This window comes from Falco naumanni, chromosome 7 (assembly GCF_017639655.2).
Source record: "Falco naumanni isolate bFalNau1 chromosome 7, bFalNau1.pat, whole genome shotgun sequence".
Taxonomy (NCBI): domain Eukaryota; kingdom Metazoa; phylum Chordata; class Aves; order Falconiformes; family Falconidae; genus Falco; species Falco naumanni.
In genome coordinates, this window is record NC_054060.1 from 20,527,349 (window position 1) to 20,545,790 (window position 18,442).

The window sequence follows — 18,442 nt, forward strand, 5'->3', positions numbered from 1 at the left end:
CTTGGCTTATGTATTTGTCTTCAGAATGACAGAGAATTCAAGAAATGTCAACATATTAATTCTGAAAATCAGATCAACAAGAAGAAGAAGAAGAAAACAACCCTAAATGTGTAGCACTATTTCAGTTCTCAAACGCTGTATTTAATCCATGGGAGCTACAGTGAACTTGTAAAGACTGAATACCACATCAATATTCCCAGCACCAGCTCAGTAACTTCACAACTAATCTATTGTTTTATTTATGAATATTACAGCTCAAGCTTGCTCAAGTTCCACAAGGACTCCATGGCAATCTTTAGGGTGAAGAAAAATCACAGGTTTGCCATGTGCACCTATTTTTGGCTCTTCACTCAATATTCGTATCTTTTTTTTCTTCAGTTCTGTCATAGCTGCTTTTATGTCATCAACCTTATAAAAGAAAAATACAGTTCACACAAATTAACATATTACACTGTAGTATGCACATTCTACATTTAGAAGCAATAATATAATTCCTTACTAAAATATTATTCCTAAATTATAACTCTGAAAATAAATTCAGTTATAAAAGTTTTAAAACATCTAGTCTTAAAAACCCTACAATGTTTGCATTTGCTATTTGAAGACTTTATCAAATATTGTTTAAATAGATTGTGCTGTATTCAAGAAATTATTAAGCAAAAATCACTCATGCACAAAGCCCATTGATTTTTTTATGTTGTTACTTCATAAGGACTCCATAAATAATCTAAACTATGCATTACTATTACTAAGAAGATTATATTGCTTTCAAACTATCAATAACTAAAGAAAAATGCCTCCCTGTCTAAGTGATGACAGAACACTGACTAATTAGATGCTCTTGGAAAGGGAGGGCAATGGCCAGAAAGAGAAGAGTCCCTTTTAGATTTATATATCCTCCCTCTTTCTGAGTAGGTTAAGCTTCATAAAGTTTCCCAGGAAAAAACTTGGAATAATCAGAAACATACAAAAATATGACCTGGTTTTCCTGTTGAACTTAATTATAATAATAGCCTTTAACATATTCTTTTCCTGCAGAAATAATTATGAAAAGCATGTCTGTGCTGTGTAATGTTATCTAAAGTCTGATGTCATGTCATCAAATTTGAATTTTCCCAAACCTTAAATGCATTCGTTCTTTGAAATAATAAAATTAGCATGAAGTTTAGGAAGCCCAATAGTCAATAATCAATAAAGACCTAGAATTAAAATAATAGCATTGTTCTTTTTCAAGACTGAGGTGTCTGGGCATAACTTGGTGAATAAACTTGCATGATGCTATTGTAGAAAAGAAGGAGATACCTAGCTTTAAATCAGAGGAACAGGCATCAGTTAATTGCTACTCATTTGCAGCAGTTTTGTCCATGAAAATTCCGAACTCACTACAGTTCTTCCTACATAAAACTACCAGTCTGCTAAAAAAAACCCCAAAAAACCTTCCTGTCAAGTTTTATCTGAAATAAAGCAGCACATGTAATGTATGCCATAACCCCCTCCAGGATGTTTCCCCAAGCAGCAAAGCCACTGCAGCTGCTGCTCCTGTCCTGCAGAGATGACCAGAACCGTGTCTGGGCTCAGCTGGGATGAATTACTGCATCCCCAAGGAAGCAGTGAGAGTGAACAGGGGAAAGCCTGTGGGTGCATCTGTGTTAAGAGAGGATCAGGCTCGCTTTCTCTTATTCTACCAAGCGCCCAGCATGCTTTTCATTGTGGGTATTACATTCAGTTATAGCTGGTCAGAAATAATTTCTTTAAATGCTTGTGTGGTCTGGAACAAATAACCTATGAAAATACATGTCTAAAATTTTCCTTTGAATAATAAGACAGAAGGAAGAAATTTGATAAACTCATCAGGCTCCCCCTCCAGTATGGAAAAAATTTTTACAAGTCAGCTTCTTGCAATAAAATTGTTCATAGAAAGATATTTCTACAAAATATTTTTTAATTTCAAATGAACAATCAAATGTCACTTAAGTTCTCTTATAGTTTTTCTGAAAACTATCTTTGCTCAACTTCAGAAGATGACATATCTTTGAAACTGTAAGATTTTCCATTCCGAGGAGAATGGAAAATTGGAGGAAGGAGGTTAATACCTTTTTGATTGAGTATGGTAGTGACCAAATCTCTCTTCAGTCCCATTTAAACAGCAGGTCAACAATGGATTGCTTTTTTCTCCATGTAAATTAGTCAACAGTCTTCCATTTGTTTTTACATGGAGACAAACATGAGGGACTTAGGACAACATTTTTCCTAATCCCCCCCATAAAGAATCTATTAGTGAGTTACAAGACTTCATTTAGGAAAATGTGGCTGCAAGTAGCACTATCTCACCCAATTAATGGAAATCAACTGCTGATTATGACTCCTGGCTTGCTTGACCTACTGTATACAGTTACAAATTTTCTTTTTTAACACAACACTTCTACATTGTCTAACAGGGTATAATTAGCATGTCCCGTTCTTCTCAATTTTCATGATTAATGGTATGGCTTCCCTTGGCCAGCCATCTTTGGTTTATCCGCAGCAAGATGATCTCTCATACAAAATGGAGATCTACATAAAACAATTTCAGCTGGTAACAAATATTTCTGGAAAAGTCTTAAAAGGGTTGACATATACTTGAAACACTTGGGAGCTTTTTGCTCTTTTTGCTGAGAAATTGCCTACAACTTCTTACAGAGGGCTAGAGTTTTTTTTCAGTCTTACTGCAAATCACTTCTTTCTTCTACACCTCCCATTTGCTAAGCTCAGCTGAGGACTCACATTTCTGCAACAGAACTGCTTAGCAATAGAATTTAAGGTCAATTTAAACAGAATTAATTTTCTCATTCTTGAATATCTGCAAATAGACAAACTTAATGTAAGAAGGATTGCAATGCCTGTATGTATGCAAATTTTTGAATTCTCAATAAAAGCATGCAACTGCAAACACTGGTCTTTATAGCTGTATTCTGAAAACAAATTTTACTCACATCAGTAATCTCATTACTTTTTATTATTAACACTTTGCCTGAAATAATAAAGTTTGCAAGACTCAGATCTATAAAATATTAAAAACATGTATCATGGGCAGCAGCATGAAAGTTTACAGCAAACACCTACACTAAACCATGAGTATACTAAATAAAATAACAACTTTACTCAGCACCTTTACATTTTATGTGCTTCCAGACCAATCTCTCTTTGAGGGACAGAAGAAACTCTGGAGACTTTACTGCTGTTTAGTAAGTACAACTTGACAATCTTTTTTGACTTCTGTATATAATTATCAGCTGAATATCAAACAGGAACAAACTTCTGAAAATCTAAATGATGCCTTAGCTTAACCTTACAATTCCATCTTCTTCCAGGTTATGACCTTTCTATGTCAGAAAGTTGACACTTGTCAAACACTCTTTGAAAGCCCTTGGGCTGGACCACTTTCCACACTAGATACTTAACCCTCCCCTCCCCGGTTTAAGCTTTATAGCACAGAAGAGGAAAAAATTATCAGATTGCTCATGAAATTGAACTGTGATTTCCAAAATAGAAAAAAGGCACGTTTAAGACTTCAGAAATATGACAGCCTCATATATTTGTTCTTGACAGAGGTCAAACCTATGAAAAAATTATGCATACTTTAATATCTCTATCTTATAATATGATACACTGTGTTAAAATACCTCAATGCAAATATGATGCATTCCTCCAGTCTTGTTTTTTTGCAGAAAGCTTGCAATGGGGCTTCTGTCTCCTAAAGGATGTAGAAGTTCCAGCTTGGTATTTCCCAGCTCCACAAAAACAGTGTAGACACCGTGTTCGGGAAGAGCAACAGTCTCGCTGACCTGTGCTCCTAACACGTCTTTATACAAGGACTGAGCTTTCTCCAAATCAGGTACTGCAATTGCTACATGATTAAGTCGGCCCAGTTTCCACAAACCACTTGGAATGTTCTGAGAAAAGGAATTAGATGATGATAGAGTTCGTACTCTGGGAGCTGAAGTCTGCCATCTGATAAGAAGCCCTGAAAAAAAAAAACGAACAGCACCGATACAATGCTTTTGAGAAAGTACCAATATCTTTCTCCTTTTAATGAGGCCTATATAACTCCTGTGTCATAAGCACACCAGTGTGCAAAGCTGAAAGTAGACTGAGACCAAGGAAAGAATTATTCTGTAGTACTAACGGCTCAAGGAAGAATTTTTTCAGAGACTATGTAATTATTCAGAAGATTAAAAAAAAAACAACACATATGGACTTGGTGTAAATGCTTACATACGCCTGTTAAAAAGAATAATACATGGCCAAATTTAATGTTCAACTGTATAATGTTCTTAAAAGTGACTTCCAAATTTTTCAGAGCTTCTACAAAATAGAGAAAGAAATTATATAGCTATATAGATATAGCTATATATCTAGAAATTATAAAAAACTAGCAAGAAAAAAACAAAGCCTGGGACAGAACTGATACTGCAAGATCCAAAAGATAAAAGACTTGAGCTCTCAGTTGTCAGAACTAACAAACTAACTCCAGCAAGGAAAGAAATGTCATGTTGAGGCTTAAGCTGAGGCTTAAGGAATTGTAAAATCTCCCAAGTTTGATTTCTTACTTTCTCCAATGGTTAAGTCATTTGCCTCTCCTGCTTTTTGTATGCCATACAGGTCTAATACTTTGTTTCTCTGATCTGTTTCAAGATGCTTAGAAGTATTTCAATTCTAAGTACTGTGAACAGTATGTCCAACTGACCAATAATAATTCAAAGATTATCTTTAAAAAGTCAACATCATAATAGCTTTTTTAATGTAACAAGTGCCACTGACTTCAGCATGACTTGTAAAAGAAAAAGGGTATGACTTGGCTCATCATATATGTAAAGGTAATTATAAAAAAATACTGAATGACCATATGACACAAAGGTAAAGGCTAACATGGAGGCAAAAGATGAAGTCATGGAGAAACTTGATGTTTCATGGAGTTGTCCATATTTCATGGAGTGTCATGAAAAAACGCAGAGATGATCTCCAGAACTCTTCACTGACTGCTCTGACATGGCAGTACTGAACTTGGCACTATCTGTTCCAGATTGCTGTGTTGCTAACAAATAGGTTTAGGTTGCCTGTTATTTTTTTTTTAAGTAACAAAAAAATATATAAAATGAGAATACCTACGAATGTTGTACATTAAAAATTAATCTGTCAGACTACTAGAATCTGTAGAAATTGGCTGTGGGGGAGAAATTGTGATCATATCAGTTGCTTCTAGCACCAGAACTAGAATTAGATGAAAGGATATAATCATAAAAGCCGCATCTTAATTTCATGCCAGTTTGCTTTAGGCCGTGTCAGAGATCCCAATGCCTCAAAGCCAAGCTAGAGGCATCTCAGCATTTCGGAAGTCTTTGAGGCATTCTTAGCTTTAAATTCACAAATGTGCCATTTTGCTAAGAGATTGTGCCAGGGTTGCACTGAGATTCTGGATGCTCTGCAATACACTGAGGAAAGCCTGGCTTGCGTTTTTTCAGATTCTTCATACTCTTTAAGATTAGTAGTAGTTGTAATTGATCAGCTACCTTCACTGTATGAAACTGAGAAATACCATTTCACAGGAAATCAAGACTATACAGCTATAAGTTAATTTTTCTTTGCAAAGACAACTGATGCAGTCCTTAAATTTAAGCTTTTATGAGCATTGTGCTGTGATAGAAGTTGAAGTGTTTGTGTGTATTTGAGACTTAAAATTCCAATGTACAATGTACATACTTCCAAAGACTTAGTACCACAAAATTAAGTCTATTCAGAATCTTTTGATAATACTAAATCAGCATCCTACATTAAGTATTTCCAGAAGCTTGTCCAGTTGTGCAAGTAACTGCCCTGGAGTATTTCTTGCCAGCCTTTCACACAGTACATCCTGTCATCTACTTCATCACAGCCAGAAGGTCTGGACAATTATTTTTCACTTTGTTACCTTTAGGCTATCATACTGGAATAGTAGAGCAACTCAGCATCTCCCAAGTACTTTTCAGCTTTTTACATATTAAAAAAAAATCCCCTAGCAACTTCTACACAGAAGAAACATTCTTGTTTCTCAAATGTCTAAGCTGAAACTATTTTGTATACAGACTTGCCATCTAACTGCAACTGTATCAGAGGTGAACAAAGCAATTGCCTAAGCAAGCAATGCTGTAATCTACAAAATGAGAAACATGCAGTATCTAGTTGGCATAAATAGAGGCATTAACTAGAGTTTGACCAGATCACCAGTTAATAATGTATTAAAAAATTTCTAAAAGCTAAATACCCGCCACACAGTCTTTTCTGTCCAGCTAAGATTCTACCTAAGTAGCTCTGTTTCCTACAACAACTTTGTAAGACTTGATTAGTCTTGCTGAAGCAAGTGATACTCATCCACTTAGAGCAAGTCAGTATTCTCCAAAAGACAAAAATAATTTGAAAGATAAGGACTATGTACTGTATAATTTGTTGTGCTTCCTAGAACCTTTTATTGTTTAATTCCTTCTTCTAAATATTAACAGACAACGGTTCAGTACAAATACTATAAATGCAGATTTTTCAAGCAGTCTTTTACTGATGGGAAAAGCTAGGATTTTCCCCATTCTTTTTTACATCTCACATCCATAATTCTTGCTGTACTTGACACAGAGCATATGACTACACGGCTATTACAATTTAATTTGTATTTTGTCAATTTTCAAGTAAATTGACAGAACACAGAGATGCAGACTGTTACTCAGATATTACTGAAGCAATAACAAAAGTAATAGAAAATGCTACTCCTGTTGGGTTCTGCCCAATAAATGTTTTATTTTTCTGGTGTTTCCTGGAAAGATAATAGATTGAAGAAGTGAAGTATATTCCTAGAATTCTTGTAAAGTCAGAGATGCTTAAATGCCTGCTCATATGACAATATTATTTATGCATCTCTATATTTCCTCCTCTTACTTAATGGACTGGGTGGTAACACTCCACATATTTTTCCTGTATGTAGGGGCAGAGGACTCTTTTGCAGGTTTGGGGGTTTTTTTAATGTATTTTATCGTATGAAGTCTTGTGAATTCATCTTAGCTCTAGTCATATGCACACAGAGCTTTATTTTTAAACCCAGAATTACCAGTATGAATTGACTGAAAGCATTTGTGGTTTTCTTGCATTATATAGATTAGTAACTATATAGATTAGTTACTTAAAATTCTAGTCTTCTAACCCAATAATCACAAGTGACCTGACAGTGAAAAAGAAAGCTTTTCTGCAAACTTCAGACTGAAACCCCATCACTTCCATGTTTCAGGAAAGAAATACTTTTATTTATGCATATATCACAGAACCAGTCCTATTAACTGTTGTGGCTAAATTCTTCAATCAGAAAAGCATTTCTCCACTGACTTAAGAGAATTGTTCAAGTAATACTTAACTTTCTCCTATGCTAAAAAAAAATTATTTTCTCTGCTTCTTTTGAAGCCAATGGAAACCATGACTAAAGCATCTATCCAAGCATCTGTTGTGCTTGAAAAACTTCCATATGCTGACCAAATTCACACATGCACTTGCTTCTCCTGGTATACACAGCATTTGCCCCTACCATTTGTTTTTTTTTAAGACCTAATTTTTCAAACACTGACAACCAAATCTAAATTTTTTCTAGCTATTTTGTCCTTTAGAGAAGATTCGGCTGACCTTGCTCCCAGATACGATTGCAGGCTTCCTAGCCTCAGTGATATTGCAGAATGTAAGTTACCTTCTTCAGCTTCATTTGAAGAACATTTTTAAAATTATTTGTTTGGGGTTTATACTATTAATGTTTGACTGATCTAGTAGTATTATGCGCATCAATTTACACATGTGCAGTTAGTTGTACCAGCTGAGGCTTATGTTCTGTAAGATTATGAACATGAAGTAACAAATCTGAAGTGCTGCATAAAATGAGATCCTCATCCTTCAAATATTTATTCATAGGCTTGTTGCTCCTTATGCGGGGCAGTGATCATTGCCCCAGTAATGGCTAAGTAATTAACACAAGCCAAATCCGACTGAGTTCATCTGTGGGGAGGTGACACAACTGTGGGTTGCAGTGAGAATAACCCTGTCGCTGGGCACTGCTCAATTGTCAACCATTTCAGGTTGAGAAAAACTCCCAAGGATGGAGAGGATGCTGTCACCATTGGGAGTCTGGCATACAGGGGCCATGTATTAGCTCTGGACCAAACGGAGAAGGGGCATAGTCTGGCCATTCTTAAATCCCAGCAATTCCAAGGAGGCGTTAGCATCTGGGAAGCTCCGCCAGCCGATGAGGCTTAGGCCATCCGCAGAGCTGCTCTGCTCTGTGCTGGAGGCGGCTTTTGGGAATCCAACGGGCTGCTTAGTTCCTAGGAACTGAGGCTCTCCCTTGGCTGCAGAACGGGTTTCTCCCATCACAGTGCCATCACACAGCGGCACCGCCGGTGCCAGGTGCCAGCATCCCGCTGATCCATCACTGGCAGCGGTGTCTTTCCTTCACTCCCCTCCTGCGGGCTGTGGCTACTGAGTACAACCGTGTGGTTTACGTACGGGAGCTGAACCTGCCCCTACATACTACCACATACTACTACGGAGAGCGAACGGCCCCGCCGTAGCGGGGGTGACGAGCCGGAGGTGGTTTTGCGTTTGCCCTCCAAACTGCACCTTCGGGAGCCGCGCCGCTCCTGGCGCCCTAGGATTCCAGGCTGGGGCTGCTGCCCAAGCTCACGCCAAGCCAGACAATGTCGGCCGGCGCCGCACCTGCCGCCCGGCGGGAACACGCGGGGTCGTTTATGGCGGCTATTCTGTCGTGCTGGGGCCGCTGAGGCGCTCCCGGAGCGCCTCGGCCCCGCCGCCCGGCGCGGTCCCGCCCGGCCCAGCGCGCCCACCGCCCGCCGCCGAGGGGCTGCAGCCCCAGGCCGGAGCGGGCCCCTCAGCGCCCCGCGGCCGCCCCGCCCCGCCGGGCCGCCCCGTTACCGGCCGCCGCGCGCCCGAGGGACGCCGCCATCTCGCCGCCCCGCCGCTCGCGCCCGCAGGCGGGGCGGGGCCTGCGAGTGGGGGACCCACCGCCCCCCGCCGGCAACATGGCGGCGGCCTGTGCCCGGTGCCCCGCAGCCCCTCGGCCGGCCCTGGGCGGGGGACAGCCCGGGGCTGTGTTACCGGAGCGGCGCGGCGGGGGCTGCCCTGCCAGTGATAAGAGAAAACACAGTGAAAACCCTCAAACTGTGCAGGCAGGAGGGGCAGTGCAGCACCGCTGAGGCACTTCGCATGGCGGGGCAGGAACGGATCGCCTGCCCCGGCTGCCGCAGCAGCTCCTGCACCAGGGTCCCTGGGTGTGGTGCTTAACTTGGCTTTATAAAATAAACTTTAAGGAAACTATGTGATTTGAAGTAACAAAACGGTTGGGCAGCGGCAGTGCTGGCTAACTGCCTGGGCAGGCCATGTGCCTGGCTAGTGGTGAGCTCGCAGACGCCAGGTAGCGTCGGGCATTTTGCTCACAGAATCCGCTGGAAACTTGTGGTTCCAAAATAGCCCTTGTATCTGGGTCAGAGAGACACAACTGTGAGGGAAGATGACTGTCGCTTTACTATCTTTAGAGCAGGTTTTTCAGTGCCGATGAACATCCCAGTCTGGATCAACACCACGCTCCTGAGGGGGAGGCAGCAGCAGCCACCGCATCGGGAGGTGGCTGCGCGATGCTGGGTGCCAGCGCCCGCAGGCCCGCCTGGAGAAGCGGCCGCGGCACGAAGGAACGAGGCGGCGCTGTGAGAAGAGCGGGGCGGGGAGGCGGCGGTGGGCGTACAGCAGCGCGGGGCGGAACGGCGGTACGCGGAACCTCAGCGCCGGCCGCGGAAGGCGCCCGGACCGCTCCGCGTGGCCAGGGGGCGGGGCCGGGCTGCTGCACGCGCCGCGGCGGGTGGGAAGATGGCGGCCGTCCGCGGGCTGGAGGCGTGCCTTAGGGTGGCGGGTGCCGCCGCGGCGCGCCCCGAGCGCTTCCTCAGGTACTGCGGGGAGCCCCGAGCGCCGGTGCCTCGGGGGGAAAGGCCCGGTGCCGCCGGCCGCCCCTTCGGCTGAAGCGTGCCGCTCACGGCGGGGCCCGGCCGCGGCAGCCGCCTTTCGCCGGCGCTCGGGGGTTAGGAAAGGCCGGAGGGGGTGGGGGGAAGTGTCTGCTTCAGCCAGCTGTGGTGAAGGGTTGGTAGCCCTAGAGAAACATCTAGGGGGGCTGCCCGAATGTAAAATGGGGGGGGGGGAAGGCAGGCAGCACCCACGGCCTGTATCTTGGATGCTGGAGGTGGTCGGTGCAGTGCTCTTCCCCCAATCCCCCGAGTGCTTAAACCTGATCAGGGGGTGGGAAGGTGCCGCTATGGAAGGGTGTCACGTGCTGCCTAGCTGCTGCTTTGTATACAAACCTGTAATGAAGCTGGAAGGCCTAATAATCATATATTATTTACGCATTTATTGTATAATTTTATTTATAGATAGAATTTCCAGGAACGCGTAGTAGCAGTACTCAAAAAGATGTGTAGAAAGTTAAGCAAGACCAGTAATCGTTGGAATTATATTCCTATTACAATTCCTATATTCCTAAATGCTATTCCGCAGCACCACAATACCTAAGCAAGTACAAAAAGAACTTAAGTGTGACCATGCGGTGAACTTAATGGGAGGTTTAAGATAATGAATGAAAGATGGTAAATTCTGCAAAATAGAAAATAAAAAATTAATGTTAATTGTTGTGCTTTTTAAAGCTCTTAATTTCTTTTTTCTACTCTTAGTGTGCAAGATGGGCTGGCTGCTGATTTCAGAGCATTAACAAAGACTCTCTATGATATGAATAAAGCTCTGGGAAGTAATATAGTTCGTGGGGGTCCTCTAAAAGAGCTGGTGATAGAAGATTTTGATGAAGAACAGATTTGGCAACAATTGGAGCTCCAGAACAATGCAGTTCTGGATTTCTTCAAGAAATCCATTGAAAGGGATGCCAAGGATGAGGATCTTTGCCTTCTCTCAGACCAGGAAGAGGATGGGTCTGGTGCGGAGTCCAGCAGCGACAAGGAGTTGGAAGACAACACAATGGAAGTGGAAACTGAACAGAAGAATATTTATGTAAAAGATAAAGCCAAAGCTAAAGAAAAGCAAAGTAAACTGAGAGAAGGTATAATGGAGAAATACAGTGATGAGGATTCTGATATTGACTTTGATATTGAAGCACTGGAGCAACAAACGAAAACAACCAAGGAAACCACACTGAAAAAAATGGGAAGAAAATCTATAGTGGATGACAAGTTTTTCAAACTGGCTGAGATGGAAGCTTTTTTAGAACATGCAGAGAAGGAAAATGAAGAGGAGGAAGATGATATTAATTATTTTGAAGACATCATCTCAGATGATGAGGAAGAAGAGTCTGAAGAAGCTAAAGGCAAAGTAAGAATATCAGTAAATTAATTTTCTGATCTCTCTTTTCCTTTAAATCGGTAGCTGGTATCTATTAGGTTGACTATGAATTTTTGAACTCTAGAGTAGAAACTACCGAGTTAAATTTGATGAGATGACTAATGATTACTTCTGAAGTTTTACTTTAGTAATCGGTATGAATATCTGGTAGCGAAGTGCCCTAGTGTAGAAGAACATATCATCATGCTATTCCAGTTTTCCTTTAGATGGGTTTTGGGGTTTTGCGTGAATAAAGGAAGAGTTAGTATATCACAAGAAATAAGTAACCTTGCAGATTAGGTGACCCAACAAATGCAAAAGATGTCTTAGCATTGACATCTGGCAACTAGAGATCACTTAAGGGGACTGATGCAGAGCAAAGGACTTCTGGCATCTTCCCCCCCTCCCCTGCCCAGGGACATGGCTTTGTATCTCCGATTTAACTTAAGTTGCTGAGTAATTGTTTCAGAAATAAATATTTTTATTTAATATTGTCAGAGAGTCTCACTAGCAAGTGAGAACCATGCGTGGGGTATAAGGGAGGATGTACGTACTCCAGCAAGTGATTGGCAAAATTTACTGCTCTTTGATTTCTGTATATGTTGAAATTGGACATGAATTCAAGTGGTAGAATATTTTAAATACTTGTAAAAGTGATTAGTTTTATTAAGATGCCCTACCACAGATCAATGCTTCACTAAACTGAATTACTGTTACATAAGTACAGCTATTCCCCAGGTGCTAAAGACTTTAAAAGGCGGGATACCCTTAGATTTCTGTCAATCTTAACAGTGTTGGTTTATTTTGGTTTTGTGGGATTTTTTTCCCCTCTCCCCTTCTTAGGCAATTAAAAGTTCTAGAGACTTGACATACAAAGATTTCTTTGATCTGGTCCATGACGATGATGATTTAGTAGCTAGTGATGCTGAAGATGATCAGGAAGAGAAAGCAGACAGTGCTATTGAAGAGCAAAATGAAGAAAGCATGTCCAAGTAAGTATGTGCATAATGTGCATTTAAAAACATCCTTGTAATTTTACATGGAAGTGAAGTAGAAAAGTGTGTATTTCAGGCTTTCTTTGGTCGTAGTTTGCCGTTCTCCATTATCTCTTGTATGTTCATGGTTTGTATTGTCACCTTATTTAAAATGTAGTTTATTTACTTATTTTTTTAGTATTGTCTCTTGATATTTATTTGAACAAATAATTTAATAGCTGTAACTTCAGCTTTTGAAATCTATTTCTAATATATAGAAGTTTCCCTAATGTCCCCTGCCTTTAGGTTTCAATGAAAGCCTACTGTATTTGTCAACTGCTAGTTAAGTTGTAACAGGTAAATGTCTAATGACGGAAATATCTTCATGTAAAAAAAAATCATAGAGGCTTTTCAACCTTTATTTTATATCAAATTTTTATGTTACAGGGTTGAGGATATGAACGAAATGATGGTGAAGAATATGAGAAGTAAAGATGCCTCTAAAAAAGTTACTTTTAGTTTGCCAGATGACAGTGAAATTGAAGCTGTTACTGATATGCAATTAGAGAAGGGCATCGATCCCAGTGAAATAAAGTCATCTTTTGAGAAGAGACAGGAAAAGGTAATGGTGTTTTTTTTTATTTGTTAGCACTTGGAAACAGTGGCCAATATTTATTGTTGTTATTATTGATGATGTAATTTGTTCAGAGGTTGAAAATTACAAAGAGGCTATTTACAATTTAAGAGGAAAAAGTGGCTTATCTGCATTAGACATATATGCAATCATATATTCCTTCATCTTTATGTGAGGAGGAGTTAAAGTACCGGAAATAACTACTAATTTCTTGCCTTAGGTTCACTTGTGAACTCTATGTTTTAAACTTCTTAGGAAATTGTGTTTTTCAGATGAGCAAAAAAATAAAAAGTTTAGAAGAAGAATTGTTAGAGGAGAAACCTTGGCAGCTTAAAGGAGAAGTGACTGGAAAAAAGAGACCTGAAAACAGCCTTTTGGAGGAAACAGTACTTTTTGACCATGCAGTCCGAATGCGTAAGTAGTGAGAGAAGGCTTTCCTGAAAGCATGTTGCATACCATGTTGTGTTTTCTTCCCTTTGACCTTGCTGAAAGCAGTTGTGATTCAAGAACACTAGGCTTAACTTCTTGGTGTGTTTTTGAGGTTGTGCATTTTCATGGTGGAAATTACAAGAAACTAAATTTTTTTGTTCACTTTTAATTTAACTGAAAGTTCATTAATTAGGTGGCAGATTTAGTCATACGCAAGCCTTACATAATACGATTAGTCTGTTCAAGATAGACAAAATCATTATTTACTTGCTTCACCTTCAGTTACTACATTTTTGTGAAAGCTTTACTTTTTCTGTTGTTCTGTGAAGAATAAACAAAATACTTCTTCCTGGACCTGGAGAAACAATTTTAAAATTCTTCTCTTTCTCCTCTCAGCACCTGTGATCACAGAAGAAATGACTTTTCAGCTTGAAGATATTATTAAACAGAGAATACTGGATGAGGTTAATGTTATTCTTACTTGTTTCTTTCTATTCTGTTCATAGACTTGATTCACAGGGCACATTCCAAGGATAAGTTTGAAACTTAAAATGTTAGGTGTGTAAAGTTACTTTAATTTCTGCAGATGATTGTTTTATTCTTTTGCCTTGACGAATGTATCTTTAGATTTCTAAGGAGCTTTGTTTTTAACATGCCTGTTACATGCTAGTTTTTGGTGCACTTAAAAAAAAAAGTTTGCAGATCAAGGAGTTTACTTGGAATATAATGCCAGTCTGTAAATTTTGTCTTAATACCATTACTGTAGTGCTCTGAGTGTTTTGAAGACTAATCAAAGTGCAATTGTTTACTTCATTTTTCTTGAAAGCCACTGATGGGAGATATGTATCCATCCCACAGCTTGTTGAGGCTAATTGTTAGTTGAATTAAAAAAGTGGGTATGTATGGGGGGGGAGTGTTGAAGTACTTAGGATAATTGCATGTTTGTTACACAGTTTTTGCCCAGATCCATTAAATATAAGCACACAAGCTGGAGCTGTCTTACTAGTTTATTTTTATTTTTTCAAATGAAAGTGTGAAACTTTGTGAGTTCCTGGGAAGCCACATGCATGAACTAGTTAAATGTGTCAGATATGAAAAGTAACATGAAAAGTGTTCTAAATAAGCTGTAGCACCTGATGTTTGACTGTAGTTGCATTTGATCATTAAATTTATGACTTTCTCAGGCATGGGATGATGTAGAACCAAAAGAAAAACCAAAAGAGGAGGCTTTTGAGTACAAGAAACGTATCACTTTGGATCATGAAAAGAGTAAACTGAGTCTTGCTGAGATCTATGAGCAAGAATACATGAAACTTCACCAGGTAACGTAAGCAGTGCCTTTCTTTCTCGTTTGGAGTTCGCAGCACATAATCTTGCATGTTCATTTGTACAGTGCTAACTCTGCTTTCAGCTTTGTGGAAGTACTTCAGTCTTTCTCTGAGTGCTCACCAGTGAAACAGCTCTGAATTTTATATTGTGTTGTTACCAGTCTTGCTAAAGTAAAATAGCTTTTTGAGTGGTGTCAGAGTAACACTGTTACTAATGCAGCAAAAGACTGAAGAGGAAGAAAATCCTGAACACAAAGAGATTCAGGAAATGATGGATTCACTCTTCCTGAAGCTGGATGCACTTTGTAACTTCCACTTCACACCCAAACCAGTAAGTACCTAAGTTTCATAAAGTTGACTTTTTTACCCACCACCCTTTTTGGAACTGAATACTTCAAAATATATTTGGGATATGGGAAGTGAAATAAACATGGAATGTTACTAAGTTTGTTCTTATTTCATATTAAATGCACTGTAACTGCATCTAAACAAAACCAAATGCTTAGTATCTTCAGTTAGCTGTAAGGTGCTGTGAGTTGGTATGCTCAGTCCTGAATATGTTTCCTTATTTCTAGCCTGTGCCAGAAGTTAAAATTGTTTCGAACCTTCCAGCTATAAGTATGGAAGAAGTAGCTCCTGTTGCTGTTAGTGATGCTGCTCTCTTGGCACCAGAGGAGATCAAGGTAAATATAAATACAAGTCACGTGAGGATCTGTATTGGTGATGGAAGGGTGTACTGTCTGCCAGATCAGGGGGAGAACTTTGCCTCCTCCCACCCTGGGTTCCTCACCTTGTGGACCTTCTTGCCTAGCATTTTAGTGGTGGTGGTTGTTGGGGTTTTTGGAGGGCAGTGGAAGGGTATGGTTTGGGGTTTTTTTAATAACTGGAAGGAGGGGGAAAGAGTTAATTTTACTTGGCTACGCTAGGCCATAGTATTATGCTTTGGTTTTGTTCTTGACTGTTATGTGATGGTAATTATTTCCCCAACACGTATGTGGGCATTTGGAAGGGGAAAGCTAAATGACAATAAGGAAGTGCAATTAGTATGCCTTCCATCAATTGTACACATCCCAGTTTGCAACTTTTGCCAGTTTTTGGCCTTTGCCTCAATGCAGCATTGCCCTCAGCTGGCTAAACACTTGAAATAATGGAAACGCTGAGAGTTGAGTACTGTGAAGTTGTCTTTTGTACACTTATGGATGTAGAAATCATGTCCTTTTTAGGAAAAGAACAAAGCTGGTGATGTAAAAACAGATGCAGAAAAGACTCCCACAGACAAAAAGCGAGAACAAAGAAAGAAAAAACTTCGTAAACGTATGAAGCGAAGAGAAAAGGAGAAACGTCAAAAGCTTCTTGAAAAGATGAAACCAGAACAAGGCACAAAACTTAGCAAAAAAGCTGCTGCAGCAAAATTAAAAAAGCTTACAAAAGAAGGGAAAGCAACTTTGCTCAAGGTAAGGCTCTCTTAGGTAGTCCTGTATCACTTGGAGCTTCCCAGCTAAAGTACATTAAAGTCCTGAGGATAGATACTACTGAACTACAGAGATGAAAGGGAATGTCATCACAAGAATTGCAGTGTTTGTTTCCCTCCCATCCCTCTTGGCATGACTACATCCTCTAATCTTTCTCCGTCCCCTCAAAAATTTTTGTATGCAGTTACCATATCTGCTTACGACCCAGACCTTGTTAGCTTCTTTATGTCTGGGCAAATATAACGGGTAAATGTAGCTGCTGAAAAGAAAGAGGTAGGGAGAAGACATGGAAAGGGCAGATGCATACTTCCCCCCTCCCTCTTTGCTCTCCCCTCAACACCAACGTAGTGGTGTTGGATGCTTTTTTAGTCCTGATTTTGCTGACTATCCTGACAGCATAGTGCCGGTGTAGAGGCCTGAAAAATTACATCTCTGGCTGCACTTTGCAGTCACCCCCCTTGTTTAAATGTGTATTTAGGTAGAGGTTATTTCTTTAGTTTTGAATAAGTCATACATAGATGGCTGTTGGAACCTTTAGAAGCTTACTTAGAGTATGAAATATATTTGAATTTGTAAGCAGTTTAAGGTTAAGTTATGCAAAAATGTGAAAAAAACCTGTATGATACAACTGCTTTAAATCAAAATATATTCACAAAGCAGAAATGATTGTTTGCTTTAGGTACTACTGTTTTATTTATATCAAAGTTCACAAGGTGGTGTTCCTGCAAATACTAAGACTTATGCTCTTATTTCCTGCATTTCATAGAATCACTTAATTTTGAAAAAAACTTTTAAGATCATAACGTCTAGCTGTTAACCCAACACTACCAAGTGCCCCACCAACATTTGAATTGTTCCACTTGATTAAGTGGGACTAACTGCATGTATAATTGAGGATGAGGTTTCTGTTTAGTTCTTTCTAGGCTTTGAGTAACTGAAGCCATTTCAAAATAGAATATTCCCATTTAACTTTCTGCTTCTTATTGTGGAGCCTTCTGTATAATCTCATCAGATTGATTTTGTTTTGCATGCTGTAAAATGGTAAATGTGTACCACCTATGATGCCTTATAAATTAAATGTTTAAAATCTCTGAAATTTTGAAGTATTAGATATTAATAAGAAAAATAACCCTTGAAACCTTTGGGCTTATCTTTCCAAAATGAGAGCAGAACACCAAATGATATGTAGCTGTAGCTCATGATGTGCAAAGATCTATTCTTGATGCCTGTTCTTACCTACCATGCTAATTAGAAAGTGAATGTGCACTTTCTTTATTTCTTCAGATAGCAGGAGTGGGGTAAGAATGCAGTGAAAAATATCCTTTGAAAATAATTTATAATTTTTTTAAAGTCAAATGCCATATATGTGAGTAACCAGTAAATAGTATGATGGTGCTATTTATGTGCTTCTTGGTTATAACAAATATTTTGTCCATTGACAGGATGAAGGTAAAGACAAGGTCTTGAAATCATCCCAGGCCTTCTTTTCTCAACTACAAGATCAAGTAAAAATGCAAATCAAAGATGCGAACAAATTAAAGAAGAAACAGAAGCAGCAGAAAGCCCTCTCTGTTCATAAACTGAAACTGTAGTTGACATTTTTATACATATGGCATCTTGTATATATTAAAATGTTTCTACATGAATGCTGAATTTGAATAAGGTGTTGTTGTTTTTTAAAAAATGTTCTGTGAACTTGTAAGGTGATGTAAAGATGCTTTCCTTTAGGTTTTACTTCTTTATTTTCTACCTTGCTCTTTGCCTTTTTTATTCCCAAAAGAAGGCTTCTTGCCCTGGGCAGATACATAGCCGTGTATGATACTTGTGCTTTGACTGTACGCTCTTGAAGTTACAGTCGCTAGCTTTCGTACTGCAGGAGCAACTGCGTTAGCTGAAGGAGGTAAGGTGTGTCCTGGTGGTGTAAATTGGAAAGCATCTTTGCAATCGTGATTATCATGATTACCACGGAGGACACAGGTGCTTTGTAAGCCAGCAGTAACCCAGGCTAGGCAAATGGTAGCCTTTAACTTATAAGGGATACTTCTCAAGGTGCTGCCCCTTTCTAAAGAAAGGTCACAACTGTTTTTCACCCTTTGTTGTTGTTGTTGAAGGGAGTTTTAAATGTAAAGAGGGCAAGATGTTGGAAATAAGGATGAACTATTGGAGCGCGGTTCGCGG

General features: G+C 39.7%; 2 protein-coding genes across 2 annotated transcripts; one reads left to right on the forward strand and one right to left on the reverse strand.

Moving 5' to 3' along the window:
• Positions 1 to 211: 211 nt before the first annotated feature.
• Positions 212 to 9,019, reverse strand: MCEE (methylmalonyl-CoA epimerase). Its single transcript, XM_040601328.1, has 3 exons — positions 8,971 to 9,019; positions 3,663 to 4,003; positions 212 to 408 (listed from the first exon to the last, which is right to left on the reverse strand). Exons 1-3 carry the CDS (start codon positions 8,999 to 9,001, stop codon positions 256 to 258), a joined length of 525 nt encoding a protein of 174 aa, XP_040457262.1. The 5' UTR covers positions 9,002 to 9,019; the 3' UTR covers positions 212 to 255.
• An 847-nt stretch (positions 9,020 to 9,866) lies between these two features.
• On the forward strand, positions 9,867 to 17,910 carry MPHOSPH10 (M-phase phosphoprotein 10). The gene is made up of 11 exons (XM_040601090.1): positions 9,867 to 9,995; positions 10,770 to 11,418; positions 12,271 to 12,419; positions 12,849 to 13,023; positions 13,308 to 13,449; positions 13,861 to 13,928; positions 14,649 to 14,786; positions 15,013 to 15,123; positions 15,368 to 15,475; positions 16,016 to 16,246; positions 17,707 to 17,910. Exons 1-11 carry the CDS (start codon positions 9,919 to 9,921, stop codon positions 17,854 to 17,856), a joined length of 1,998 nt encoding a protein of 665 aa, XP_040457024.1. The 5' UTR covers positions 9,867 to 9,918; the 3' UTR covers positions 17,857 to 17,910.
• The last annotated feature ends 532 nt before the right edge of the window (positions 17,911 to 18,442 follow it).